The sequence below is a fragment of the Aotus nancymaae genome, unplaced genomic scaffold, assembly GCF_030222135.1.
Source record: "Aotus nancymaae isolate 86718 unplaced genomic scaffold, 86718_ANA_hifiasm-v0.15.2.pri h1tg000092l, whole genome shotgun sequence".
NCBI classification, from domain to species: domain Eukaryota; kingdom Metazoa; phylum Chordata; class Mammalia; order Primates; family Aotidae; genus Aotus; species Aotus nancymaae.
Window position 1 is genome coordinate 8,043,356 of NW_026988507.1, and position 20,232 is coordinate 8,063,587.

At 36.2% G+C, this 20,232-nt stretch overlaps 1 protein-coding gene across 4 annotated transcripts in view; it reads left to right on the forward strand.

The window, feature by feature from the left end:
* The window catches only part of GXYLT1 (glucoside xylosyltransferase 1), a 56,077-nt gene extending 36,817 nt beyond the window's left edge, over positions 1–19,260 (forward strand). For 2 of the 4 annotated variants that reach the window (XM_012465632.3, XM_012465633.3), the window contains 3 exons: positions 3,052–3,175; positions 3,477–3,649; positions 13,128–14,473. In XM_012465632.3, coding sequence (XP_012321055.1) covers positions 3,052–3,175; positions 3,477–3,649; positions 13,128–13,289 — 459 coding nt within the window. In that variant the 3' untranslated portion in view covers positions 13,290–14,473. Of the gene's footprint in view, positions 1–3,051; positions 3,176–3,476; positions 3,650–13,127; positions 14,474–14,587 lie in introns of those variants that run through there. The other 2 variants (XR_001109476.3, XR_001109477.3) reach the window with 2 other exon arrangements.
* The last annotated feature ends 972 nt before the right edge of the window (positions 19,261–20,232 follow it).

Here is a 20,232-nt window from a genome sequence, read left to right on the forward strand (position 1 = left end):
ATGGTGAAACCCCATCTCTACTAAAAATACGAAAATTAGCTGGGTGTGGTGGCACATGCCTGTAATCCTAGCTATGCAGGAGCCTGAGGCATGAGAATCACTTGAACCCAGGAGGTGGAGGTTGCAGTGGGCCAAGATTGCGCCACTGAGCCTGGGCAGCAGAGCGAGACTCTGTCTCAAAAAAAAAAAGAAACAAAAGTATTTTGAAACAAACATACCTGTGCATTAGCACTTAGATATAGGATTCTTTCGTATATTTTCAGCTTTTTTCATTTAGTAAATATATAGTTGACTGACTTCTGTGTCATTACACATAATCACATTTTTTATGTGTGTATGATGTGGAGAATGTATGATTTTATTTTTTTTTGTGTGTAACTAGTATGGATATGTAGTTGTATAACTGAAAATGTATTTTAAAATTAGTATTTTCTTGCCTATAGTACCATCGTGGTTAAAAATCTTTTCTTATAATTTGTAGCCATTTCTGTTTCTCCTTTTGTGGATGGCTGCTTGCCCATATCCTTTGCTCACTTCTTGGTTTTCTCTTACTGACTTGAACTCCTTTTATATGTAATGCCTCTTTATTAAACTCATTTCTCATAGCTTTTCATTGATTGTCTTGGGTAGTCTAGGTTATATCATTAGCAAATAATACTAGTGTTATTGCTTCTTTTCCAAATAGTTTTCTAATAGGACTTTTTTCTTTAAGCTAAGGTTTTTTTCCCTTTTGATTTTTTTCCTAAGACTGCACTGGACTCTTAATTTTGACTTTTATTGATTTTCTTTGAATAGATATTTTTCTTGTGAGATAACATATTTAAATATATATATTTGATTTATATTGGTTTTTAAAATTTATATTTATATTTCTCTATATATTTGAATAGATAGACTCACATGAAGACTTTAACATGGTATTGTACAAGGGCTCCACCAGTTCTGTCTGTTGAATGTGTTGCTGGTTTTTGTCCTTGTGTAATTGATATTTTTCTTTTCAGAGCCTAATATTTCCTAAACATACTCAATGACTTACTTTAAAGAGTTATCTTTTCAAATTATTTCCTTAAGTAAAACTTGTTTTAGTCATTTTCCACATTAAAAAAAAATTCTGATTATAATTACTATGTATACTGTGATCCAAGAAATTTCACACAAGGTTAATGCAATTGTAGATCAATTTAAGTACATGGATTTTTTTTTTTTCATGAATTCTGACCTTCTTTTTATTTAAAGGACAGATTGTTTATATTGTCATTGAATTTACTATAAATTTGCTTATAACAGTGTTTCTCAAACTATGGCAAAGGATTAATTTTTTTAAAAAAATTCAGTATGTCGTGAGCCAATACTTCTGTAGAAGATAGATTACTGGAAAAATATATTAGGTAGACATAAAACTATCAACTTGCAGGCCGGGCGCGGTGGCTCAAGCCTGTAATCCCGGCACTTTGGGAGGCCGAGGCGGGTGGATCACGAGGTCAAGAGATCGAGACCATCCTGGTCAACATGGTGAAACCCCGTCTCTAGTAATACAAAAAATTAGCTGGGCATGGTGGCGCGTGCCTGTAATCCCAGCTACTCAGGAGGCTGAGGCAGAATTGCCTGAACCCAGGAGGCGGAGGTTGTGGTGAGCTGAGATCGCGCCATTGCACTCCAGCCTGGGTAACAAGAGCGAAACTCCGTCTTAAAAAAAAAAAAAAAAAAAAAAACTATCAACTTGCTGTAAAAGTTTCTAAATCTTACTCTTAATTTCTGTACTTAATTTCTTAATCTTATTGGGGACATATACAAAATGTACATATTAGCACACTATGTGAACTGCACTATTAAGAATGCTGGTTTATACTCTGGATAGTTTAAAAGAGTCACAGGAATCTAAAAGGTCTAGTATTCAATTCAGGATTTCACCATGTTGCCCAGGCTGGTCTCGAACTCCTGAACTCAGTTGATCTGCCTGCCTTGGCCTCCCAAAGTGTCAGGATTACAGATATGAGCCACTGCACCTGGAACCGTAACTATTAAGTAATATTTAAATAGTGGTTCTCAGCATGGAGGAATTACAAGCTCCTATATTAGATAAGTGAAAGAAATAGGTATAAAATTAGATAGGATGTAAAATTATCATTATTTGCATGACATATTTACATCCCTGGAAGACCTCAACCTATTAAAACTACTATAAACATTAAGGATATATGGTTAATTTGGCTGGGTTGAAAATTAAAATACAGTAATCACTACTTTTAAAAGGAAAGTCAAACCATTTACTGTGGCTAGCTCCAGGACTTCTTTCTCAAGTAGCCTAGTATTGTCTCCTCCTGAAAACAGTGTTGATATGTCAATCAGTTGATACCCAAGAATAGGAAAATACCTTTGCTAGGAGGGTTGTAATTCTGATATCACAGCTTACAGTCATTAAATGGGTTGGGTGAATCTGTCAGCTCTTCGATAGTATGAGAGGCATCAGGAGACTAGGATCTCTTTCGTGTAGTGCAGTCTTTAATACTGCCAAAGATGCCAGTCCTAACTTGCCTCCCTCTGGGCCGGCGAGAGTTTATGGGACTGCATACACCTGCTAGACTGGACCCAGTTATTTTCCCTAGGAAATCTTCTTTGACTTTGTATATCATTCATGGTGCCTTTTTACAGAATTCTTTGCTTGCGTTTTCTAATATACAAATAGCAACCTTTTAGAAGATAAAATGGAAAACCCTCCTCCCCTGTTAAAATAGTAACAAAAGAGATAGCATACATAGGAACAAACTTGAAAGAAATCGGCAACATACAAACACACACACACACATACACACACACACACACACACACACTCTCACTCACTCTCTCTCTCTCTCTCTCTCTTTTGTTATCTTCTCTTTTCCTGGACAACCCTTCTCACATTTAGGGTTAGAAATGTCACTTGATATGATGGGGAGTTTGCATTTCTCTTTGTGACTCTGTTATGGTTGTTGTGGGAAGAATGAAAACCGTCATCATGCTGCCATTTTAAGCCTGAAAGTCTGAAGATCTTTTGAATGTTTTAATCAACAGAATGATATGACAACTGTACGACTACAATGGGGAGATATACTTATGCCATTGCTTAAAAAATACAAACTAAACATCACATGGGGTGATCAAGATCTATTGAATATCATGTTTTCTCATAATCCAGGTAATTATTTAAATTCCTTTTGTTTGCATTAAAGAATTACAGATAATACTTAGTGAAAAAGGAGAATATACATTTATCTGTTTCTGTCTTATATTAATGATTATAGCTATTTATTTTTAAGACAGAGTAAACCTTTTCTTGAATATTGGTTTAATTGGAAGAGATCTGAATGCCAAACATGTTTTTTATTATTGTAATTCTTACCTATAAGAGCTGCATTTTTTAACTAAAAGTTTTGCAAAATGTTACGTCTGTCGAATTAGAGGTATTTGCTTCATTGTTTGGTCTTTTCTTTATGTAGAAAGCCTTTTTGTTTTTCCATGTCAATGGAATTACCGACCAGATCATTGTATATATGGAAGCAATTGCCAAGAAGCAGAAGAAGAAGGAATCTTTATTCTTCATGGGAACAGAGGTGTTTACCATGATGATAAGCAACCAGCATTTAGAGCTGTTTATGAAGCACTCAGAAATGTAAGATTTGCCTTTTTTTTTTTTTAACTGTTTGTTTGAAAATACTTTCAAGCTTATGGTTAGTTTACAAGAATACTTAGAATTTTCATACACCCTTCACTTAGCCTCATCCGTTATTAAAATTTTGCCTTATTTGTTTTGTCATTGGTTCTCTCTCTACATTGCTTTTTTTCTGAAAACAATGTAGTTGTTTTTTCAGAAAACTCAACTTACATTTGATTTTAAGTTGCATACATCGAGTTCTTTTACCCCTAAAAAAGTCATTTTTTTAAAAACTAAGAATAAAGACATTCTTTTACAAGATTTAGCATCTATCATTGGTTCTTGCTCAAAACAATCTTCACTATGTTATTTACAAATTGTTGATTGTTCAACACTAGCACTCCTTCCTTATACATCATTTGACATTTAGTGTGCTTCTATAAGGAAGAACCCTCCCTTTTGCACATATATTGATGTCTATATAATCACTATGAACCCTTTGATACTTATTTTCCCCTCAATGATTTATAATTCATTATTTCCTTCTAATGTCGATGCTAAAGTTGTTCCAGTTATGGCCATTGGGAGCCCCATTGGCTGCTACTTGTGCCCCTTTGACATGCCCTTATCATTTTTTTTAGTACCTCCTTTATTTTCTGTCCCAACAAAATATTCCAGGTTTGTCCTATACTGTCCCTGCCCTACGCTTGTCTGTCAAAGGAGCTCTGGTTCCCTTTAGTAGGCTCTGGGTGTTAGGCATGTTTATTGCTACCGGGGTCTCGTTGAGCCCTTTCAGTGGCAGAGCTAGGAAGTATAAGCATGCACACATGATGTTGTGTGTTCACACTTGTTACTCCAATTCCAGGCCATCCTTCCAAGGCTCTTCTTTGCTTTCTTCTCTATATTATATCTCCTTACTTCCACAGTTAGAATCCTGACTTCTGTCATCAATACATTTTCTCATTTGCTTAATCCTACAATCATTTAAAATAATTTCAGAAATGTTCCATTTTTACCATTGTCTCTACCCCCAAACCAACCTACTAAAAATGGCTTAGGATTTGTTTTCAGTCCTTCCTCCTCTCTCCTGCTCCCAGACAAGAGTGTGTACTCAATACTGTATCTAGAAGTTACTTGGATTAGTTCTCTTTTTCCTCTCTTTCATTGTGATTATTTTATTCATTTGAAATACATTTGGGTTCATTTTTTTTCCATATGCTTTCAGTTTTAGTTTTTTTCCCACTATCTTTGTTGATATAATTGCATTTTTTTGATACGTGGAATATTAATTAATATACTTCACAAAGTCACAGTTACATAAGGGTTTACTCAGCTGTAACCTGTTTTCTTAGTCCTTTCATCCTAACTGCCCCTTACCCCTATAAGGTACCAATTTCATTGTTTTCTGGTTTATCCTTCCTATGTTTGTATAAGATGAGCAGACCATGGATGTTTTGTGATTTCCATTTTCTTACACAAAAGGTAGCATAGTGTATATCTTCATTTATTCTTTGCTTTTTATACTTAAAACATTCTGGAGATATTTTCCTCTTAAAAAAACAACAACTATATGGTACCCTATTTTATGTATGTGTGTACCAGAGTTTATTCAGTCATTCTTGATGTTTAGACATTTTGTTGGTTTCCAATAGTTTGAATTATAAATACTGCAGCAATGTACACTAGCTGTGTCATTCATATATTTGTATTGTTGGAAGGTGAATCTTCAGAGTAAATTCCTAGAATTGGGATTATCGGATTGAAAGTATTACTGTGTTCCTCCATAGGGATTGTTTGTATTCCTGCCAGCGATTCATGAGACAGTCTGTTCCCTACATTCTCATCAACAGAGTATATTATCAAGCTTTTAAAATTTTGTCATTCTGATGGGTGAGAAGTGGAATCTTAGTGCAGTTTTTATTTGCATTTCTCTTATGAATGAAGTTTATTATTATGTATTTATGAACTATTTTTATATCTTTGGCGGGGGTGACTTGTCTTCTAAATCTTTCATCTATTCTTCTATAGGTTTTTAAAAAAATAACTAATGACTTTGGGAAGCCGAGGCTGGCAGATCATGAGGTCAAGAGATTGAGACCATCCTGGCCAACATGGTGAAACCCTGTCTCTACAAAAAGTACAAAAATCAGCTGGGTGTGGTGGCGCACACCTGTAGTCCCAACTACTCAGGAAGCTGAGGTGGTAGAATTGCTTGAACCCAGAAGGTGGAGGTTTCAGTGAGCCGAGATCGCTCCACTGCATTCTAGCCTGGCAACAGAGCGAGACTCCATCTCAAAAAAAACAAAACAACCCAAAAAGACTAATGAAACATAATTTATATACCATAAACTTCACCCATTTCAAATATATAATTCAGTGGCTTTTAGCATGTTTGCAGAATTGTACAACCATCATTACCATGAGGATGTTTGGTCTTTCTCACCCTCTCCTCCCTTTGTTAAAAGTTATTTGTACATTAGGAATCTTAGGACTTTTCCTTTGATACATATTGTGAATATTTTCTACCAATTTGACTTTATGGTATTTGATGCCATTCAGTTTGTATCATTTTTTCATGTAATAAGTTTATCAACCTTTATTTATTTTTTTGAGACAGCGTCTCACTCTTTTGCCAAGACTGGAGTGCAGTGGCATGATCTCAGCTCACTGCAACCTCTGCCTCCTGGGTTCAAACAGTTCTCCTGCCTCAGACTCCCAAGTAGCTGGGATTACAGGCATGTGCCACCATACCTGGCTAATTTTTTTTTGTATTTTTAGTAGAGTCAGGGTTTCACCATGTTGGTCAAGCTGGTGTGGAACTCCTGACCTCGTAATCTGCCCGCCTCAGACTCCCAAAGTGCTGGGATTACAGATGTGAGCCACTGTGCCTGGCTTTTTTTTTTTTTTTTTTAAATGACTGGATCTTGCTCTGTCACCCAGGTTGGAGTGCAATGGCACAATCATGGCTCATTGCAACCTCTACCCCCCTGGACTCAAGCAATCCTCCCACCTCAGCCTCCCAAGTAGCTGGTACTATAGGCATGCGCCACCGCACCCAGCTAACTTTTATATTTTTTATGGAGATGGAGAGTTTGCTCTGTTGCTCAGGCTGGTCTTGAATTTTGGGGCTCAAGCAATCTACCAGCATCAGCCTTCCCAAGTGCTGAGATTGTAGACATGAGCCATCAGGCCTGGCCTCACCATTTTTTTTTTTTTTTGAGGCAGAATCATACTCTGTCACCCAGGCTGGAGTGCAGTAGTGCTATCACAGCTCAGTGCAGCCTCGACCTTCTGGGTTCAATTGATCCTCCCACATAGCTGGGACTACAGGTGCATGCCACCATGCTTGGTTAATTTTGGTATTTCTTGTACAGATGAGGTTTTGCCATGTTGCTCAGTCTGGTCTTGAATTTCTGGGCTCAAGTGTCCTATCTTCGCCTTCCAAAGTGCTAGGACTACAGGGGTAACCCACCACACCTGGCTTAACACTCTTTTTTTTTTTTTTCTTTTTTTTAAGTCATAATCAGAAAGCCTTCTCTAATCTACACTTGGGTTACAGAACAGGTTATAAGAGAATTCACCCATATGCTGTTTCATTTATTACATTCAGGCCTTTGCTCTGTTTGGAATTTACTCTCTTGTATTGGGTGAGGAATAGATGTTATTTGACTCTTTTCCAAATGACTATACTTTTTTTGTGGTAAAACCACAAAATGGTAAACAGCATTTACTTAAAAATTTATATTTGGCTGGGTGCAGTGGCTCACATCTGTAATCCTAGCACTTTGGAAGGCCAAGGTGGGTAAGCCCAGGAATTCAAGACCAGCTCAGGCAACTCCTTGAGCCCAGCAGTTAGAGACCAGCCTAGGCAACATAGTGAGACCTTGTCTCTAAAAAATAAAAGAAAATAAAATACAAGGCTATCTTTAGCCAAAAGATTTTGTAATTTTGACTTTTCTGTTTAGTTCCATTGGTCTGTTCATTTGTACACTAATACCACACTATTTTAATTATAAAGGTTTTTTGCTATGTTTTAATATCTGATGGTTACTCCCTCTTTATATCCTGTTTTTTTCAGTGTTTTCATAGCTATTGTATATTTATTTTTCCATAAGTATCAACTTTTTTAACTCCATTAAAAAATTAAAAAACTTGTTGGTATTTTTAGGCCAGGCATGGTGGCTCATGCCTGTAATCCCAGCACCTTGGGAGTCTGAGGTGGGAGGATCACTTGAAGTCAGGAGTTCGAGACCAGCCTGGCCAATGTGGTGAAACCCTGTCTTTACTAAAAATGCAGAAATGAGCCGGGTGTCATGGCGTGTGCCTGTAATCCCAGCTCCTCAGGAGGCTGAGGCAGGAGACTCTCTTGAACCTGGCAGGTGGAGGTTGCAGTGAGCCAAGATTGTGCCATTGCAGTACAGCCTGGGCGACAAGAGCAAAACTCTGTCTCAAAAAAACAAAACAAAACAAAACAAAACTTGTTGGTATTTTTATTGGGAGTGTATTAGCTTCATATATTAACTTAGGGACTGCTAACGTTTTGATGGCGTTGAGACACACTAACCAAGATCAAGGGCTGTCTTTACATTTGTCTTTTAGGAATGTTTTATAGCAAGCCTGTCCAACTTGTGGCCAGTGGGCTGCATGTAGCCCAGGACAACTTTGAATGTGGCCCAACACAAGTTGGTAAAGTTTCTTAAAACATTATGACTTTTTTGTGATTTTTTTTTTCTTAGCTCATTATCTTTAGTGTATTTTTCTGTGGCCTAAGACAGTTCTTCCCATATGACCCAGGGAAGCCAAAAGATTGGATACCCTTGTTTTATATTTTTTTTCCCTATAGATTTTGAATATAACTTAAGTTTATGCTTAAGTATTGTCTTCTTGTTGCTTTTGTAAATGAAGTTTCATCTTTTAAGCATTCGCTTTATAATGTGTTTGGAAAAAATTTATACTGCTCCTCTCGCCCCCATCCCCCGATTGCCTGTTCTCCTCTCTTTTCTTCTTGTTCTTACTAGTCCCCTTTTATGTAATTAAGGTGGATTGATGGGGGAGATGATTAATACTTCATATACCTCTAGATGGATATATGAACCAGATCTCTGTGAATGTTAAGGACCAAGACTTGGGGCAAATCCTGGGGAGGTTTGGATTTATGCTGTTACTTAGCAAGCCGTATCACTATCCATGTTAGCGAATTCACTGCTACTAAGGAAGAAGTATTAATACATGTGACCACTTAACTCTCTTGTAGATACACTGTCCTGCTAGACTGTTTAATACGATATGGGTAGAAACAAAGCAAATAATAGGAGTGCTACTTTGGTTTAAATGTGGGAGTCAGGAGAAGAGCTGATGACCCCTCTTTATTAGGTTTTCATTATTTGATAGTGACTGAAATCCTCTGGTCTAGTATAGCCTCATTGATAGCAGTGAGAATAAAAACACTTCACTATAATCCATGGTGAAACAGTGTGTACTGGAACTGTGAAAGAGTGTCTCAGTTTTGCCTCGAAGGGCCAGGGAAGGCCTCCTTGAAGAGAAGGCTTTTGAAGTGGGCTTTGAAGAATGAATAAGAGTTTGCCAGGTGTATGGGGACAGTCTGGACTGAGAACTGCCTGAGAAAAAGGTTCAGAGGCTGTGAAAAGATTCATGGAGAGGTCAGGCATCCATCTTTTCAGTGTGACTGGAGTGACGGTTGAAAGTCAGCAGGGGCCAAGATGAAGTGGATGTGGAGATGGTGTACGGTGTTAAGGTGATGATCTGCCATGAAAAGGAATTGAAGTTTTTTCCCAGAAAACTGTTTCTTAAACTTGGTGGTAGATAAAATTCTAACAGCATTGTAGGCTACAGTTTCAGTGTATTATTAGCTAAGTTTCCTGTCCTATAAACTTGACAGATACAGCTTCTAAATAATCAGTTTATCATGGTATGACTATACTCACTGAAGAATTATAAAATTTAGTGTTGACGTTCATTTTAATGTAGCAGGCCTTGTATGCCTTCAGAAATTAATACTGTATTTTAATAATGCTTTATTATGGGCTGTCAGAAGGTGATAAAAATGAAGAAAAGTGCTTGTGGGGTTCTGAGACTTTGCAGGATAGAAAAGAAATGCATTCCTATAAAAATGCAATTCTTTTGTTTCCTTTGAGCCTTAAAAAAAAACTATTAGAGAATTAAATTTCCCTAGGTTTATTTGATCTTTTCTTTGGTTTATAAGTGTGTACCTTTAAAAATCTGAGTAAGAGTTTTAAGTTGATTAATTACACTTGATTTTTTAAAAAGAAATCTTATTTTTAAAAGGATTTCAGATGATTAATTATCTTTTGTGTTTGTTTTGGGTCTGTGTTAACTACAGCTTACATCTATTCATTTTTCAACTTAATGAAGTTAATCAGTCTTTTATGGTGCTCCTGCTTAGTGTTTTTATCTTTCCTTATCTATAATTCAGTGAGAAGTGTAATTTTTAAAAGAATTGTATTCAGACAAGGATATTTATGCAAGTTTCAGACAGAAGCTTAGTCATAGCAATGGAATGCAGTGAACAGTATGAATTATAAAGGATGTGAACCATCTTTAAAGTGTGAATTCATGGCTATGTCCTACCAGCAAATCTGTTTTTATAGTCCATGCATATTTATTAAATAATAGTTGTTGAGTGAATAAAAATATTCTTTAAAAATTGCAAATTCAAAATAGGAACAAAACATTTTATGACTCTATAAGGTATTTTTGGCATCATGCATTTTCTGAATTATTTCTTGATGTTTCTGTGTTAACTTTGATTTACTTTACACCTTGCTTATATTTGCATAAAGCAGTCTTCAATGTTTTCCTTCCATAGTACTGCCTTGCATATAGTTAACACTTAGGATTTGTTGAATTGAACTGTCATTCTGCTATATTTTCCAAGATACACTATTCTTTGAAATTGCCTCAAATTGCCTAATTATGGTCATCCCAGCCTCACTATTTCCTGTTGTTCAACTGACAGTATAAATCATGAGCTTCCTAAAAATTAGTATACTGGGTCCTGTGCTGGTGAAAAGAGTGAATAATTAACTGTATATTGAAAGTCTTCTCAGAGGAGCTGACATTTGAACTAAGCTTTAAGGATGATGAGAACCAGGCAGAGAAGAAAAGGTAAAGACAAGTCAGGCATAGTGCATAGTATATAGTATGAAAAGAGGTCTGGAGTCAGGTAAGGCACGTGTGGCCTCCGGGAAAGGGACACCTAGATGTAGGTTATATACTGCACAAATATGCAGGCACTGCAGACTATGTGAATGGCAGAATGCATTGTTTTTAGGCTATATTTAATATAGGTGGAAATTTTGGAAGTTTGTCTTCTCCCATAAATGTCAAATTGTGTTTGTCATATTATGGGCAGAAAGAGGTCTAGCTCATGAAACACTGTTTTTATTTCAGAAAATGGAAAAGAGCCTTTTTTTGTTTTTGTTTTTTCAGTGAAGAAGAAAAATTTTTTTAGCCACAAACACTGGGATTTAAATCACATGAAAATAAACTGAATCTCAAGCACTACACACTCCTGGAAATCAGTAGTCTTCCTCTATTCTTAAATGCCTTCATGTTTTTTTCTTACTGTCATATAGTAAAAATAATGATCACAGTAGTTTGGGCTTCCCATTATTTTCCACCTCTCAACCAGTGTTCAAGTGTTTTTTTGTACACATTGAAATGTTTCTTGACAGTATCACTTGGCCGGGCTCACGCCTGTAATCCAAGCACTTTGGAAGCCAAGGTGGGCGGATCGCCTGAGGTCAGGAGTTCAAGACAGTATCACTTGATGAAGTTTACCTTCTTCAACCTGGCTACACTTTTAACCGTGAACAGATTTGTCATTTAACCCCAAACAGATTTGTGTATCTATTTACAGTACAGCACTTTGCCCAGATTTCCACCATTCATTGAGTTTCATTCTTCAACAGGATTTTTGAACTGACTTGGCATGGTTTTGTTTGCTTAATGTTTGGATAAGTAGCTGTCTGGTGGTTAATTAAGTGCATGGACTTTTGGACCTAGGCTGCTGGGACAAAATCCTGGCTTAGCCACTTACTGGATTTATAACTGTGAGAAAATCCTCTCTCCCTGCCTTAGTTGTTTTATTGTCAGATGGGGATAATATTACCAATATTATAAACTTATTGTGAGGCTTAAATGTGTTAATATATATACAACTCTTAGAATGGTGCCTGGGTGTAGCAAGCACTCTGTGTGCTATTGTTACTTTCATTGCATTGTTCCTGGCTAAGTTTCCCCTCCTCTTTTTAAAAATTTTATCTTCCAAACAATTTTAGACATTTATCTTGCGTATGTGTGATCGATTTTTAAAAATAATTCCAAAGGTGATGGTTTTATGCAGTTAATGCTTACGTTTTTTCTTGCTCAAAAGATACCAAAGTTTAGGATCTCTTTGCATCTCTACAGTGACAAAACCCATGTTATAAACAAGCATCTAGGTTCATCCTCTTTTCCATAGATTAACTGCAGCTTCCTGCAGACTCACTAATTGTGCTGGGGGTGGTGCTTTCATTTCCTCTCCCTCAGTGTGCTTGTGAACCTCAGGGATAACCTCACAGGCTTCCAGTTCTGAATTTCTTTTGTGATTTTGCATTTTTCACTAACTTCAACTTCCATATAAATTGTTCTATTTTTAAGCCTCATCTGTCTTTCTAATTGAAAATACAACATCTAGTTGAAAATACTAAATCACAGAATACCTGGTTGAAAAAACAAAGATTACAGATTGTTTCCACTTTATTACCACAGCCCTTTCCAAAATATATTTCTTGATATTAATATATTTTATAGTAAAAGAAGGACTCTGGCCAAAAACATATTTTGGGGCGAACAGGTCAAACAACACTCAACAGATTTATTTTCTGTTTTACTTTTTAGACTTTTTTCCTGTGCCAGTCTGAATCCACATGAAAAGTCCCTAATATTTAACAGTTCTCAAATTTGTTTACCGTTGAGATCCTTCTCTGCAGTTAGGGTTCTGTGGGAAGTGCTGAACTACGTTATCATCTTTAATTCCTCCCACCGTATGCCTCTACCTCATTTCCTTCCAGTCCAGCCTCAGCACTGTTATTGCCAGAGTGGTTTTTGAAAGGTGGGATGCAGGTGTCATGTGTGGTAAAGCTCTTCTTTTAGCCATTTCAGCTTCTGTTAGTTTCACCCAGATACCTGTAGGGCTTTTGGTTGTCTTCTTAACCAGTATCTTGTAGTCTTCTCTGCCCTTGCATATAGTTCTCCAGGATTCCTCCAGAGTTACCACAACTGTCTTTCTTTAATGGGAGATAATAGTTATGTTTAATTTATTAAAAATATTTGTTAAACATCTAATTTCTGTGAGACATTAAATGGACATTGTTCATATTAAACTGAAGAAGTTTGGAAAATAATTGAATTTATATATGTACCTTTGCCTTTTAAATTTGTTTTTTATTTTTTTAAATTTTCTTTTCTCTAGTGTTCTTTTGAAGATGACAACATCCGTTCCTTGTTAAAACCTTTAGAACTGGAACTACAAAAAACAGTGCATACATACTGTGGAAAAATTTACAAAATATTTATCAAACAACTGGCAAAAAGCGTAAGAGATCGTTATGCCAGATCACCAAAGGAAAAGTGATTCTTAGTGACTGCTAAATCAAAGGGATGTAAACAAAAAAGAATCAGAGGATAAGTGTGAAGGAATCATCTTGGATGAAGTATTCAGGAAGGAATTATTCATCTCCAGAATAATTTTTTTTCCTAAAGAAGTTAAATAAGCAGTATTTTCAGGTAATGAAGAATAAGTTAATATCTTGGATTCCAACAAAGAAACATTTTTGATCTCTGATGTTTTGTAATGTTACTATCATTCCAGTATGGTTTTAACCTGCAGACTTCTGTTGACTCATACTCTCAAGTAAGAGTGGTAGGATTGTGTAGATGGAGAAAATGTACCTCAAACAGTGCAAACACTCAGACTGTGAGTAGAGCAATAATTTTATGTCAGCACTAACCTCACTTTAAATGTGTGAGAAAAAAGTTTGTTTACAGGAGCAGAAACAGTTCTGTTTCTAAAGAAATGTGATGTAACCGATGTAACCATTGACAATCTATGTGTGCCTTTATACATTTCATCTCTGTTTTAAAATATTTTTATGACAATCATGTTTAAAATTCTTTTTAGATTATAAGTAAGCTGCATGTTAAAAATTGAGCTGTGTTAGACAGAGGAAAAATAGTGAAAACTTTGGAGTTTTAATCTGTGTGTATGAGAAAGAGAGAGAGTGAGAGAGAGAGAGAAATGTAGTGTTTCGTTTTGTATGCATTAAACTGTCTTGCAAAACTCAAATTTAAGATTGTTAAGTAGATATTTGCAGAAATTTTTTTTTATCACTTTAAATGGAAAATGTCAGCTTTACTGGGCATTCTGGAAGCAAAATTATTATGCTCATCGTAAGATGAGAACCTTAAGAGTATACTCATGATGGTGGAAAATGTGATGGACCAAAATGCATAAGCTGTATATTTCCTGTGAGTAGTAATTTCAGTTACAATGAAGTTCAAAAATGTGGTCCATTTAGTTTTCTTCTACCTCATAATAGCTTTGCAAGATACTTTTGAAGAAGCAAATGTCTAGAGCCTTACTTTAAGTACGTTAAACAACTTTGGTGGATGATTTGGATTAAGATTTTTATATCCAGCTATAGAAAATGTGGTTTTAATTGAGTTCATATGCATATTTTCCTTTTTTGAATATCATTTAAGATAGTTAATTTTTTTAAATCCTGAAGATGAGAAAAATACTGCTTCTTTTGGCATTCTTGACCATGAGATTCTGAATACTTATCATATACTGTGCTGGGGTTTTATTTTTTATTTTACCAACTGCTTTATGGTTATCTCCTTTTTCTCTCTAATATTTTAATGCTCAAGTAGAAAATGGAAAATCATGAAGAAAAAATATCACCTGTGAAAATTGTGGCAGTTAGCTTTGTGAAGACACTGTGACCTCTGTGGAGACATGGAATATGCAAACAGATGGTTAGTACAGTTGTTCTATCTTCTGCAGTTCAGTCAGGGACAAATTGAGAGAGGAAAGTTTAAGCAAGATGCATTAAATGTTGATAACCTGCCTAGCATTCTTAGAACAGATGGATTTAGAGAACACAAGTTGTAGTTCCTTGGCAGAATCCCATGGTGGATATAAGAAACTGTGAACTGTGTTGAAATTGAGCTTACTGAATAGAAAATGAGAATACCAAAAACTTGAAGTTTGGAAGGGTATGTATTAGATCATTTCTAATGGTCCCCAAATAGGATCATTGCCTGTCTGACTATATAAGATTTGTGTTGGGAGCTTAAGAATAGATTCCTAAGCTTAGGCCTTTGGAGACTCTGGCATGCTGTGTCTAGGATGGAGTCTGCAAAAAAAATTTTTAGTGAAGAGATTTAAAAATTATACAAAACTAGTGCATTGGTATTCAACTTCCAGATCTGACACTTAACCCTAATAACCCCATGCTTGCTTCATCTGTCGCTTTTTTCTTTGCTTAAGTATCGTAAAGACAATCCCAGACATCGTGTTATTTCACTGCTATGAACACTTTGGGTAGGTACCATGATATCACACAGTCCTTTGGCTTCATCTCGTAGCCAGTCCTCAAGCAGATTTCCCTGATTATCTCAAATACGCCATCTTCTAGTTGGTTGGTTAGAATCAGGGCAGAGAATATAAGTCACATGATGATTTTGTTTTTAACAATTACCTCAGATGACTTAGATGTTAGCTACTTTGGGAACCACTGGAAAGTATTTTGCCAACTTGAAAGTTGAAGTTAGGATGCCACAATTCTTGGCACAGTTGGTGGATTATAAATGCAATTTTGAAATATAGTATTAGAGAAAGCATTTGGGGTTATTGACAAGATATGAATGTATATTAGTAAGTTCTTTAAGATTTAATTTCCTCAGTGAATGGGGAATCTCAGCCTCATGGGCTCTAATTGATTGGGACTGTGTAGAGCGTGGTCATAGTTTAATCCAACTGGACCATATGCTATGGTCTCACTTGTGTTGTGGCTTATTTACACTGAGACACACACTACATTGTGGATCAGTTGGAAGGTTCTTCAGCTGGTTTATTTAGACCTGACCTAATTGATCATTTTACCATAAATTGAACTATAGCAAAAGCTTTCTCTTAGGTACTGTTTCTACCTAAAATTAAAGATATCAAAAAATATCTATAATAATTTTTAAATGAATTTTCTGAATTTCTCTTTAGATAAGCTAACTCTTCTTTTGAATTCTAAAGAAATAAAGTTCTTGGAGTTGATGAGAGATTAAATTATAGATGGAAAACTTAGAGAATATATTCTATTTTCATACAAATGGTCTTTCATAAAACATAGTGTACCTATGCAGTTCATATAAATTACATGATTTATTATTTGAGTCTATGTATTAATTCTGACCTCAGAACTATCTCTGGGCTACAGTATTACCAAAGTGAGATGCCTTTAAAGTGCAGTCAAACTTCGTTTTTATGAAGTAGAAAAGAACTTGGGAAACCTTTAAGAATATATATTGTGATTTACACTTTGAGAAAATGTATACTTTTCTTATGAAGAGTAGTTCATAATAGATAAGGGTTATAAGGCCCTGAAATGATATTAGTGCTTCCTCATTGCTCTCTTATCTTGCCTCCAGTCAGACGTTATTGGTATAGTGAAAAGAAGACCAGATTGTGAACCAGATCTGGATTCTCTTCTTAGTTAGTAACTCGGGCATGTTATTTAAGCTTCTCTGTGCCTTAGGGTTTTTAAGTACAATCAGTGTATACCGTTCGAACCTCGAAAGGTAAGACTCAGAAGAGATAATGGATTTGGAAGCATTCTGCATGGCTTACATTATGCCACACCAATGTTACTGTTGAAGTTCTGTTTTGCTCTGTTGTTTTCTGTACAGAGCATTCAGTTTACTCAGGCTGAATATTTTCTGACATACATATCTCTAGTATGAATTTGTTTATTTTACATAAGGAAGAGTTTTTCGGGAAGAGAAAGTAGAGAAGAAAAGAATGATGTAACTAAATCAAAAAAGAAGGAAAAGAGAGGAAGTGAGAAAAGGGGAGAGGAAAGAGAGAAATAAGAATGGGAATGGCAAAGGGCAGAGTAAGAGAAAAGATGGAATGATTGTGTGGAAAATTGAGAAGTAGAGAAATGGTGCGGAAACATTTACTTTTTGAGTTGTAGCCCTCATGCTCCATCACTGTTGCTTGCCTAGGCCCTCTGGGGTCGGGAAAGGTGCTGACTTTCATGGAATGGGGCAGCAGGGCCTGCTGTATTTGGTTTGTTGGTACTAGAGTTGTTTCCCAGTCACCTATTCACTGATCATTTAGTGCCAATTCAACAGTTTTTTTTTTTTTTTTCTGGATCCCAGTTTGTGAGCTAGGTCCTGTGGAAACACAAGTGTCTTCCTTTTTAACTTTATCCTTTTAGCCATCCCAAGTGTTAGACTGCAAGACTAACCACATATTCCCTAGCCGAGGTTAGAAGTGGAGGGGACTGCTTCATTAGTGCTGAAGGGGGCCCAGGATGTATTGTAGCAGTTTTCCCAGATGATACTGATGAAACGCCAGGTTTGCGAATCATGGCCCAGCCTTGGATGGCAAATTAAACAACAAATGATACCTGTTTATTCCTCAGTCGGAATAATTTCAGTTGAACCATTCTGAGTAGATTTAAGAGAACAAAAGACAGCAGAAATACCTAAAAGATATTATTCATTGTCTTATTTTTTAGACGTTTGTATTTAAGTAATACCTTAGTAATAATCAGAACTTCTTTGAGATGTTTTTAGAAAGACCACTGATTTGTTTTTTAAAATAAATTTTCTGGTTCCTTAGAGTAGAGAAGAAAAGTAGGGGTGCAATATGTCAGGTGTGGGGCCAATTACCCATTTATTAAATGCAATTTCAGATGTCTTAAAATAATAATTGCCTTATTGCATTTTAATATTTAATAAAAGTAGATTAAATAATGATTTGTATTATAACAGTTATTCTTTTATACATTGCCAAAGCAACCCTGTTTTGCCTATTAAAGTCTGGCTAAACTGTTCTGATGTTGTTTCTTAATTCATTAAACATGAAACTGGGTTTTAAAAGATAAATTATATAAACTTAAGACAGAAGTCTAGAAATCATACAAGAAAATTCTTTTTTTAAAAAACTAAAATGATGTTATTCAAATATTTAGCAATTTAAGAATCATGAGAAAAACAATAGCATATTAGATGTAACAGTTTAAAATTGATTGCAAATCAATGTCAAACTTTTAAATAGAAAATATTTATTATTGCCTCATTTCTACCAATAATTTCAAATGTTTAATGGTACTATTTCATTAGACTTTACTGTAAACTCAGTTTTCCAACAAAAGCCTTTGAAAAGGTAAGAAAAAGTAGAAATGAAAATTTCTCTCACCATGAATACTGTGCATACCATTTGGAGGGTCCCTGGTCAAACCTTTAAATATCAAACTGAAGAACTGATGTGGAGCTTGATTATATTTAGTTGATATACAGGATCTAAATATTCATACGCATAGCACACTATAGCAACCTCTTGTAAAAAATTGTGAAGATAATGCAATAATGTATATACTATTAAAAAGTAAATTGTCTGGGTGTGGTGGCTCACGCATGTAATCCCAGCACTTTGGGAGGCCGAGGCAGGAGGATCGCTTTAGCCCAGAAGTTTGAGACCAGTCTAGGCGACAAAGTGACACCCTGTCTCTACAAAAAAATTAAAAAAATAGCCAGGTGTGGTGACGTGTGCCTGTGGTCCTAGCTACACAGGAAGTTGAGGCAGGAGGATTGCTTGAGCCCAAGAGTTTGAGGCTACAGTGAGCCAAGATTGCACCATTGCATTCCAGCCTGGGCGACAGAGTGAGACCCTGTCTCATAAAGGAATTTGACTTTGACTGTAAAAAATTGCCATCTTCAACCTTTGTATCAAATCTCTTTAGGGACTATTAGAATATTATTTTTGTCAGGCAAAAATAATCCAGGACTGAGCATTGCTGTACAATATGTTATCGGTTCAAAAATTAGCAGAGCGTGCATGCATCACATGCATGGTCATCAATATTTGAGAGCTGGACCAGTGGTTTTTGATGGATGCTATAACAGAAGATCTATGATGGATATGGTGGTTTGCACCTGTTCCTGAAGTCAGAAACTGGAAAAGTTTGCAGGTATTTCAATTTTCCCAATCCTTTTGCATAAATGTATTAATATTTTGAGTAATAATAGTTCTAAAACTGCAGGAAGGCATCATGGTATACTGTGATATATAGAGAATACTACTTATACACTGCTCTTTATCTTAAAAGGTTTTGGTGTAATGTGAATATTTTCCTTCAAGTATTTTGTGTATTTTGACAGTTACTACAGGAGAATATAAAATTATAGATTCTGATCTAAACTAAGAATAATGGAAAGTTGCTTTGTTCTGCCTTAGAGGAGTTTTCAGTTCATCCTCTTCCTGAGAAACTATGTGTTGCTGTTACTAAATAAACATCTACTCAATAAATTATTTCCTCAAATGATGTGTCTGGATTATTTTAGCAATCAACAACAGTTGTAGAATATTTGCGATTGAGGTGCTTGAGAACCAGGAGTCTAGGTGGAGGGCAGTTTCTGAATTGACTAATTCAGCAGCTGAAGTGTCATCAAGAACCTGGGTGCCCTCTGCATTTCCATTGTCATTCTTACCAAGTGAGTCTGATGTTCCCCCTTACACAGCTCCAAAATGACTGCAAAGGTTCTGGGTGGTGGATGACTTGGGGCTGAAATATATCTTTTTTTTTCTTTTTTATAACAGGAAGGGTTCACCTGGCTCTATTCACTTGCCCTCATGGCCATAGCAATGTGTATTATCTTTAAAGCAATCACTTTTCAAAGGGAATAAAGCTCCTACATTGGCTCAGACCATGAAGATTTGCCCTTGAAATTAAAAATGACCTCCCCTTGATGAATGGCTGCTCAGAAAAAGGAGAACAACTTCCAGGTTCTGAGTGAAGTTGGTGGGGCAGGTGTGTGTAGGGAGTTTGGAAGATAGCTGTTAGGTGGGCAACAGACCATATGTTGTTTTACTGACCCAAGTGTTTCCTATAATTTTCAGGCAGATCAAATTTCAGATCTAGAGAAGAGCACCCTTTTCTGTGGCAGGAACCTAGTTTTGCTTTTAAAAGTCTTGTGTAAGGCCAGGCAAGGTGGCTCAAACCTGTAATCCCAGGACTTTGAGAGGTTTGAGGTGGGAAGATCGTTTGAGCCTTGGAGATCGAAACCAGCCTGGGCATCATAGTGAGACCTCCCCTCTGTGCAAAAAATATAAAAATTAGCCTGGTGTGGTGGCACACGCCTGTGCTCCCAGCTCCTTGGGAGGCTGAGGGAGGAGAATCGCTTGAACCCAAGAGGTGGAGGTTGCAGAGAGCTGAGATCATGCCACTGCACTCCAACTTGGACTACAAAGCCAGACCCTGTCTCCAAAAAAAAAAGAAAAAAGCTAATTTAGA